General features: G+C 37.8%; 1 protein-coding gene across 1 annotated transcript in view; it reads right to left on the reverse strand.

Annotated features, from left to right (window-relative positions):
* GTF2H3 (general transcription factor IIH, polypeptide 3, 34kDa) overlaps positions 1 to 10276 on the reverse strand; it is a 17082-nt gene that overhangs the window by 2470 nt on the left and 4336 nt on the right. The window contains exons 3-9 of the mRNA XM_012663404.1: positions 7004 to 7110; positions 5051 to 5217; positions 3349 to 3411; positions 2406 to 2435; positions 2232 to 2260; positions 776 to 850; positions 597 to 606 (exon numbers count right to left, since the gene is read on the reverse strand). Of these exons, the coding sequence (XP_012518858.1) occupies positions 597 to 606; positions 776 to 850; positions 2232 to 2260; positions 2406 to 2435; positions 3349 to 3411; positions 5051 to 5217; positions 7004 to 7110 (481 nt within the window). The remainder of the gene's footprint in view (positions 1 to 596; positions 607 to 775; positions 851 to 2231; positions 2261 to 2405; positions 2436 to 3348; positions 3412 to 5050; positions 5218 to 7003; positions 7111 to 10276) is intronic.

Consider the following 10276-nt stretch of genomic DNA (forward strand, 5'->3'; position numbering starts at 1 on the left):
TCTGAAAGGAACATTTTGAAAATATTATAGGAATAATAACATTAATGAGTACCCTATACTGAGAACCTACTATGTACCCAGTCTCTATTCGGAAAGTAGTTCATTTAATATGCATAACGACTCTGCACAGCACATATTTCATTTGCATCTGGCAGCTAAAATACCCAGAACATGGTGGGCTGTAGTCACAGAACTAGCGGGTGGCAAAGCCATCACTCCACTCTGCCTGCCTCCAAAGTCTGCGCTCTTTTCATTACATCATGTTGTCATTCTATGAGAATATTATACATGGCTACAGCAGCATTTTTACATTAAAACTTAAATTTTTAGAAGGTTTTCTTTCTTTTTTTAAAGGTATCAAAGAATAAAGTGTATTTTGTCATAATTCATCTGAACATTTCAGTTATTACAAAGTAAAAATACTGAATTTTTACACAGCTCTCTAAAGTAAAGAGAGAGAAACTGAGGCAAGGTTTATGCAGCAAACTGTCAAACCAGGATTCTTAGCGTGGGGTCCAAGGATGAACCAAAAGGGTTACCTGAATACCATGAAACTGTATGCAAAACTGCACTGGCGTGGACACTGTTCTGGGGACCCATCAGGTTCTCAAGCAATCCAGGACTCAAAATAGAGGAATAACTAGTACACAGTATGGATTCTGGATTCCTAGCCCAGTAATTTTTTCAGACTCTAAACAGGCCATTTAAAAAATAAAAGTGATTCCTTCCTTCATTATGAAACAAATATTCTTTAAAAGGTAGGCTCTCAATTCACCTGTTTCTGTGCTGCAAAGATGACATTCATGAAGTTCATATACTGCAACGCACTGTCTTCTGCAGCCTTAATCACCTAAAAATCAGTCACGTTAATACCTCTCAGGCACATCCCTCTCAAATGTCTCATTCAATACTCTCACTCAAATGTTACACAGTATATAGTGAACCATGACCAATATTATTTTTCCAATTTGTCTTCCCATTTATCATTATTAAATAATACCTAAAATGCAAAGATGACAGCGAAATTTCTCCCCAAATCCTACCACCCAGAGATATACCTTGTTAATACTTTGATGAACATCCTTCCATTATAGAGAGCATCTATGTGGACAAGTATATACACTCACATCCAAAATACATACACACACAGATATAATTGGATGACAGTCTACCTAGTGTTCTGCAACCTGATTTTTCAGTCCACAACATATGGGGGGGAATCTTTTTATGTCAATGAATTGGAGTATATATTATGCTTCTTGCTGACTTCACAGATTTCCACTATCTAACTATCTGCAGAGGCTATTTAAGCAGTTTCCAATTCTCAGTTTTAAACAACGCTGTGATGACACCCTCATATACCCTTTGCACAAACCTCCCAAAGATAATTGGTGATTGCTAAATTGTATGCACATTTAATTTTGATACAGATTACCAAACTGCCCTCCAAAAAATTTTACTGATTTATCCTCCCATCAGTGATATGGGAGGACCATTTCCTATAACCAATTTCTAACATCATCGTCAACCCTGGGAACTACCAGATTTTTCATTTGTGCTAAGCAATAAGCAAACGATGAAAATCTCATTATTTGACATTTCTTTGCTTCCCAGTAAGACTAAACATATTTTCTTTTTTCTTTTCTTTTTTTTTTTTTGTTGAGACAGGGTCTCCCTCTGTTGCCCAGACTAGAGTGCAGTGGCACAATCATAGCTCATTGCAGCCTCGAACTCCTTGGGCTCAAGCAATCCTCCCACTTTGGCCTCCCAAAGTGCTAGAATTACAGACATGAGCCACCACGCCCAGCCTATAATGTGTTTTAATGACTAACAGAGCAAGTTACTACTTATTATTCCCTTTCAGAAAGTTCCTGGCTATTCTCTTTGATTTATTCTTCCAGATAAACTGTTGAGTTTCTTTCTTAAATCTTTCTACCCTGCCAGGGAGGAAAAAAAAAAAAACCTTATTGATATTCTAACTGAGATTGCATTGAATTTACAGTGTGACTTTGGAAAAACTGACATCCAAGAATAAAAGATGGCCCTCTATTTATTCAGTTCTTTTATTTCTCTCAGAATTTTAGTTTTTCTTCCTAATCAGTTTTACACATTGCTTATTAATTCTGAATACTTATCATTTTTTGCATCTATTATAAATGGGTCTTATTTCCCATTGTTTTCCAATTGTCTATAGTTAAATGTAAACACAGTATTGATTTTTCAAATCTTACCAATATCCTTGATTTCATTTCCTGATTATCTATAAAAAGATAAAAACAGATTATAATATAACTGAATCTTACTAAACATACATGGTTTCCTAACCAATTTCTAAGCAGTCCACTAAACACATAGTAGTAAATCAGGTAGGATTACCGTTCTCACAGAAAAACACAAGCTCCTACCTTTGACTTCTTTGTTCATTCTGTGAATGTCTTAATTTCTTAGCATTAAGGAATACAAAAATATTATTTAATTTCATAAATATTCATAATGAACACAAAAATAACCTCGATTTTTAGTTGAATAAACCCAGCATCCACCTCGCTAAAAAAGGAAATGCTCTACTTACTGTGATAGATAGATACACTAGAATGACTGGGGGTTTTCAATTACTAACTCTGCAATCAACTGGGCTCTGTAACCTGATCAAAACATGATCTTTGTCTCAGAAGATTAAAACTACCACTATCTCACTGTCCTATTATTATCTACCATGTCCTAGATTTGAATACTAGGACCACAAGTAAATCAATAAGCCAATCAACTGTGGTAACAAATTTAAAAACCATACAAAGACAATCAGACAACCCAAATCAGAGTCTGGAACAAATGAATCATTCCATATTGTCCAAAAGAATTTTTTCATTACATAAGACTGAGAGAACATCACACAAACAGATAAAATTGAAAATGCTTAGAAAGGTGCTACTGCCCTACGCTAAGTACAAAATAACCTGTTTGCCTGTAGAGAAGCAGCCACTCATTTATTAAGCTTCAGGGTCAGTAAACAGCTTTTAAAATCAAACACCGTTCCCAACTCCCATCTCTTATTTTGATAAATCCCCAATTTGTCAAAATAAGAAACAAGGAAGCATCCTGAGGAGGCAAGGGTGCAAGGAGAAGGACATACTGCAGACACTGGAGTTTTCTCATTCTTCCCACCTCAAGTTTTTACGGCTGCCTTAAAAACATTTCAAAGCCAAGATCAACTGTTTTTTTATTATCTACCACCTTATTATACTCATGCCTCCTATTAATGGATACTCAAGATTCTAAGAAATGTCACAAGTTAAGATATGTCTATTACAGAAGGCACCTTCTGTATCATTCAGACACCAAGGATACAGCAAAGGGCTTTGGCCAGGGATCCTGCCAGCAGAGTTTCTGTATGTTGACCCTTTATGTCACCTACAAATAACAGAAAAACATTAAAAAGGGAATTTCTAAGTACTTTCTTGAACTAAAATCATTTAGTACTTTCTTGAACTAAGTATGCTTTCGAACCAAAGCATTCTTAGAGGAAGCATTGCAATCATCTGGAGCAGGGGCTCCAAACCTGGGCTATTGTGCCCTGCAGGGGACATTTGGCAACGTCTGAAGGCATATTTGCTTGTTGCGACTGGGGGGTGTTATGGCATCTAGTGGGTCAAGGCCAGGGATGCTGCTAAGTATTCTACAATGCACAGGACAGTCCCTACAGCAAAGAGTTGTCTAGCCCCAAATGTCAACCGTGCTGAGGTTGATTTAGATAGCAAGGGGTCAGATTCTGGAGATACTTCTGAGGCTAGACTACTGGGATTTCATATCGAATTAGATGTTAGATGTGAGAGGAAAGCAGTCAAAAGTGAAAGCTTTAAATGTGGAAAACTAGGTGGATGAGGGTGACAGAAATAGGGAACGGAAATTCTGGCGTAATTGAAGGCAAAGATAACGAAGCTGGTCTGGGCCATGCTAAGGAAACAGTGGGGCACTTAAATGGAGAAGTTTGAGCTTAAAAGAAATCCTGGGTTAGAGACAAAAATTGGGAAGTATTCACATATAAATGATTGTTAAAGACAAAACTGGATGAAAACAGAGAGAAAAGAAGAAAATAAAAATAAATACTTTAAGGGACAAGATAAAGGAAAAGTTACAAATGGAGACTAAGAAATGGTTCAAAAAAGAGGAAAAACAGGTCAACACGATATCCTTAGAAGCCAAAAAGTATCTTTCAGGAAGTAAAGGCTGGCTCACACCTGTAATTCCAACACTTTGGGAGGCCTAGGTGGGAGGATCCCTTGAGGCCAGGAGTTTGAGACCAGCCTGAGCAATACAGCAAGACCCTGTCCCTACAAAAAATAGAAAAATTAGCCAGGCGTGGCAGCTTATGCCTTGAGTCCAAGCTACTCAAGAGGCTGAGGCAGGAAGATCACTTGAGCCCAGGAGTTTGAGGTTTCAGTGAGCTATGCTGATAACACTGTACTCTAGCCCAGGCAACAGAGTGAGACCTGTCTCACACACACACACAAAAAAGAAGTAGCCAGGCACAGTGGCTTGCACCTATAGTCCCAACTACTCAGGAGGTTGAGGCAGGAGGATCATTTGAGCCTAGGAGTTCGAGATCAGCCTGGGCAACATAGTGAGATCCTACCTCTAAGAAAAAAGGAAAAAAATTAGCTGGCTGCGGTAGTGAGCACCAGTAGTCCCCAGCTACTTGGGAGGCTGAGGCAGGATGATCCTTTGAGCCCAGGAGTTTGAAGATGCTGTGAGCTATGTGATCAAGCCACTGCACTCTAGTGTGGTCGACAAAGCAAAAGTCCCTGTCTCAAAAACAAAAACACCAAAAAAAACTAGTAAAGGCTGGTCAACAGTGTCAAATGCTATAGTAGAGGTGAGGCAAATTATACAGACTTTGATGAAAATGATTCTTAAAAAGAAAAGAGAAAAAGTGTGCAAGTAGATAGTATCGAGAGGTACGAATCTTTGAACTTCATAAACTTTATGCGTCAAACACTACCAAAATCAACTCCATTTGCAAAATAACAATAATTTTTTAAAAAGCTGTTACCCTTGGTCATTAGATCTTTAATCTCTTCAACAATAACTTCATTTGCTGCTGTTAACAGCTCATATTTTCCATCTTTACTCCCTGAGGGATTAAATTCAGGTGGAGGGTTGCCAGGGTCTCCGAAGAAGTCTCCAAGTCTGCCATTCTTTCCAGGATATAAAAATCGACTGAAACAGCAGAGGAAAAAAATCTAGTTACACCAGGACGCACTGCCCAAGCTCTTACTCGTGATCAGAATGAAATTCAGCAGAGAAAACAAAATCACGCCAATTTTGGACTCATAAGATTCTACAATAAACTTCATTTTTAAAAAATGTATAAAATAGGCAAATTGGCAAACATTCATCTACCACCACACATTTTAATGGTTCCAGTGTTTTCGGAACAATGAATGGAAATAAAGAGGGTATTGGGTTATAGTCTCCTGAAATGTTTCAGGGTGGTTCCCCATGCTTTCCTTTCTCAGATGACAATCAGGAGAGATTCCTACCAAATTGTAATTTACTGCTAGTTTACTATTTGAGGTATGTATTATCTACTCCAGTAACAAAAATCTGGTCCGAGGGTCCCTGAAAAGATTCTCTTTGTGGGCCGGGCGCGGTGGCTCACGCCTGTAATCCTAGCTCTCTGGGAGGCCAAGGCGAGCGGATTGTTTGAGCTCAGGAGTTCGAAACCAGCCTGAGCAAGAGCGAGACCCCATATCTACTAAAAATAGAAAGAAATTAATTGGACAACTAAAAATATATAGAAAAAATTAGCCGGGCATGGTGGCGCGTGCCTGTAGTCCCAGCTACTCGGAAGGCTGAGGCAGGAGGATCACTTGAGCCCAGGAGTTTGAGGTTGCTGTGAGCTAGGATGACGCCACGGCACTCTAGCCAGGGCAACACAGTGAGACTCTGTCTCAAAAAAAAAAAAAGATTCTCTTTGTGCTTCCTGATTCTTAAGGTAATCACACAGAGGATACTTTTGATTTAAAGAAAAAGAAAGGAAGAAAAGAAAAGTCTGGCTGTTATAGCTTTTACTGGTATCTTAACCAAACTAGCATCATCTTTTTGACCCAGTTCTGAGAAAAATGTAGAGTGAGGATGGGAGTAGGTGCATATGCCTGGTGGCCTGTGGCTCTTCCGTCCTCCAGAGGAAGCAGCCCTAAGAACCAAGAAAATCTGAGAAGTAGCCACTAATCTCAGATAAAATATGTTGGCAAGCAAGAGTCACGTGATGTGACAGTCAAGACGTGGAAGAACCATATTTTACATGAGGATTCAATTCTACATTCGGTGCATAACGTGACAAGTAAATATGGTCAAAATTATTCATGAAAACTCTTGCCATATATGTAGCCATATTTACACAGCGGCTGCAGGCTAATGGCACCATCTTGCAGTGAGTCTAACACAGCCAGTTTCTACCCCAATATTAGAAAAGATCATTGTTTCCTCAGTCAAGCACCAGATGGAATAGTTGGCTTGGGTTTTGAAGCCAACGTTATAAGAAAAATCCTCATTTCTAAACACCAGAATCACTCATAGAGCAGCAAAACAGCTGCTTTCACACCCTGAAAGGTAAGCAGAGCCCAGACTCGCTGAAGGGAAAACGGAATCACACCTCCCGTCTTACCTGCCCTCTAGGGGAGACACATATTAAAAAGACAGGTATGAGGAAGAACCTGCCCGATTTGATAGTTCTTTCTCCTATTTTGCCTAGACAATATAGTTCAATCTGTGTAAATTATCTGTGCCACTGTACAACTCTACTATCTATCAACTAATGAAGTTTTCGATATTAGTAGAATCAAAATGTACATGTACCGGTTCTTGATGCTGTATCTGTTGCTCACTGGTATAGAAAAAAATTTTCTTTTGCAACATGGAGTAGGAACAATACATGCCAACTGGCACAGAAAACTCATGAATGTTCAGCGCTAAACAGAAAAAATAATCATAACGGTCGTACCTTTCTTGAATGTGACTCGCTATCACAGCGAGTTTGTTGGAACGGTTCATGAATAAATGGGAGTTTCCCAGCACCATCACGGCATCTATGCATTTGGATAACGTAAACTGGCAGCAACATAAAAGACATCGGAGAAACAAATTAGCTATCCAAATAACTGTCAGGTCTTAAAATTAAGACTTCATGTAAATTTCATATAAGTATTCACTGCTAAAAATTTATTCAGGAGCATAAACAAAAACACTTGAAAACTATAGTTTTCTAATTTTACTTATATGAGATCATTCCTTCACCAGTACAATATTCCACAAATATTTTTTGCATGACATTTAGGGAATAACAAACATGTCACATCTTCTGTGATAAAATTACTAGTACTACTGCTACCTGTGGAATGGATACTTAATATATACTGAATAAACTGGAGATTTGTAAGAGTTTTCAATCCATTTATTCACTAAGTATGCTGACTGCCTGCCATATGCCAGGCAAAGACCCTTTCTCTCGTGGAGCTCACATTCTCACAGGTACTAACTGCATTAATAATACTAAGAAACATAAGTGGATATTTTTATAATCCTGGAATAAGACCTGTTTCTTTTCAGGAAATAAATATTTCAGGTAGAAAACAAAACATTGGTATATTTCAGCCTATTGATAAAGAACTTAAATCTATTAAAATTTCCATATGACAAAACATGACACTATAAACAAAAGTGAAAGGCAAGTTAAAAACTGGAGAAAAATACTTGCAACACATGACAAGCAATGGCTTAACCCTTTAATATAGAGTATCCACAAATCAGTAATTAAAAAAAAAAACACCCAAAGAAAAAAATGGGCAATGCCCCAAGGGAGAAGTAAAAATGGCCATCAAATACACTAAAAGCAAACTGAGACTGCATTGTGTTTTGCATATATTGACAAAAGATAAGACAAGGAGAGAGAGTATCTTGTGTTGGTACAAGGAAAGAGGAATTCTCACACACCACTGATGCGAGTGCAAACTCAGCCTTTCTGGAGAGTAACAGGGCAACATCAGCAATGTGCTGCTAAGTATTTAGCCACTGGCTCCCGAAACAACTAGGTATACGTATACACAAGAATATACGTTTAGTTCAAATATTGCTGATACGAAGGTTTGTAAAACATAATTTACAAATATAATGAAATACACAATACTCTTTATGGTAAATTCCATGTAGCCAATTGATTCTCATAGAATGCCTATGTAAATTTTTTCTGAATTCTTGTATTCATAGTAAATTCATAGTTTCAACTGCAACATTTATGTTATGGAGGAAGAGGAAACTGAAACAATTACACTTGGTATAAGCAGGGGCTGGGCAACCTGCAGCCTTAGATCCTTAAGTGTAGCCTTTTGACTGAATCCAAATTTTATAGAACAACTCTTTTCATGTCTATTAATACATTTTTGTTCATCTTTTATAGTTGTATTTAATGTTTAAAATGAATGTATTTAAAATGCCAAAGAATAAAGTAAGTTTCCACAAAATAATCCTCCTAGATTGACTGGCACAACTAGAACATTAGTAAGCCATAAGGGCTAAATTGACGGCTGCTGCACTCTTAGTTCTAACTTCCCCAGCCTGACTGGCGCCACCACCACACCAGGCTGGCTGGCGAGTTTATGGGGGTTGAGAAAGCCAGTCTGTTATCAGCTTTTGACAACAGTGCACCGTGTTTCTGTTTGAAGTGGAATTTGTGAATAGTTGCCCAACTCCACGGTATATTTTAATTCTGCCTGCCCAACAGTCCATTATGTCAAAGAAGACCGAGAGAACGCTGAAGAAAATAGATTTTTTTAACGAGATTGGGAATTGCAATATTATCTTGTTTCTGCTAAAGATAAGATGATTTGCTTGCTTTGTGATACTGCAATATCAACATTCAAGAAATTCAATCCTCATCAGCATTATAACATTCATAAGGACCACAAATATTTTAAATTAGAGGGAAAGGCGTCAAAGGTTGTATTGTAGACATTAAAAGATGAAAAGCAAAAGCAAAAACAATTCTTTCAAGCAGGGTAAGACCTGGAAACAACGCCCCTGAGGCAATTTATAAAGTAGTTTATATACTCAGGGAAAAAAGAGAAGCCATTCAGTGATGTAGAAATTGTGAAAGAATATTTATAAACCACGTATCTGACAAAGGACTTGCATCTAGAATATACAAAGAAATCTCAAAGCTCAACAGTTAAAAAAGCAAACAAACAATACAATTAGAAAATGGACAAATGATATAAAAAGACATTTCACCACAAAGGCCATAGAGCTGGCAAACAAGCACATGGGAAGATGTCCAACATCAGCAGGCATTACAGAAATGCAAATTAAGACCACAATGAGGTATCATTTCACATCTATTAAAACAGCTAGCAAAAAAAAAATACTGACAACACCAAATGCTGGTGAGATGCAAAGAAACTGGATTTCTCACACATTGCTATTGGGAATGTAAAATGGTACAGCCACTCTGGAAATCAGTATGGCAGTTTCTTACAAAAAAAAAAAATCAAACACATAATTACCATATGACCTAGGAATTGTACTCCCGGGTATTTATCCCAGGGAAATGAAAATTTGTGTCCACACAAAACCCCGTGTACAAATTTTCAGAGCAGCTTTTTGCGTAGTAGTTCAAAACGGGAAACAACCCAAATGTCCTTCAATAGGAGAACGATTAAAGAAAATATGGTACATCAGACCACTGAATACTACTCAGCATAAAAAGAAAATAATGTGAATTTAATCTGGAATTAGACACAGAAAAAAGAGAAAAAAAGGAAATAATTATTGATACGTGCAATGACTTGGATGGATCTTAAGGGCATTATGTTGAATGAACAAAAGCCAACTGCAAAGGGTACCTACTACTATGATCTATTTACAAAACAAAATTATAGAGATAGAGAACAGGTTAGTACATTAGCATTTACCAGAGGTTAGGGATAGAGACTAGAAAGGTACAGCAATGACTGTAGAAGGTGCAGCCCAAGTGAGCTCCTTTGTAGTGAAGGAACAGTTCCACATCTTGACTGCAGTGGTGGCTACACAAATCTGTGCATATGATGAAATTGTATAGAACTACACACACACCCACACATGCACACAGAAACTAGCGCATGTAAAACTTGCAATCTGAATAAGGTCTCTAGATTGCGCTCATGGTTTCAATACTGTACTACAGCTATATAAGATGTTACCACTGAGGAAAGCTGAGTGAAGGGTACGTGGGATATTGCTGCAC

This window comes from Propithecus coquereli, unplaced genomic scaffold (assembly GCF_000956105.1).
Source record: "Propithecus coquereli isolate 6110/MARCELLA unplaced genomic scaffold, Pcoq_1.0 Scaffold81, whole genome shotgun sequence".
In the NCBI taxonomy this organism is placed as follows: domain Eukaryota; kingdom Metazoa; phylum Chordata; class Mammalia; order Primates; family Indriidae; genus Propithecus; species Propithecus coquereli.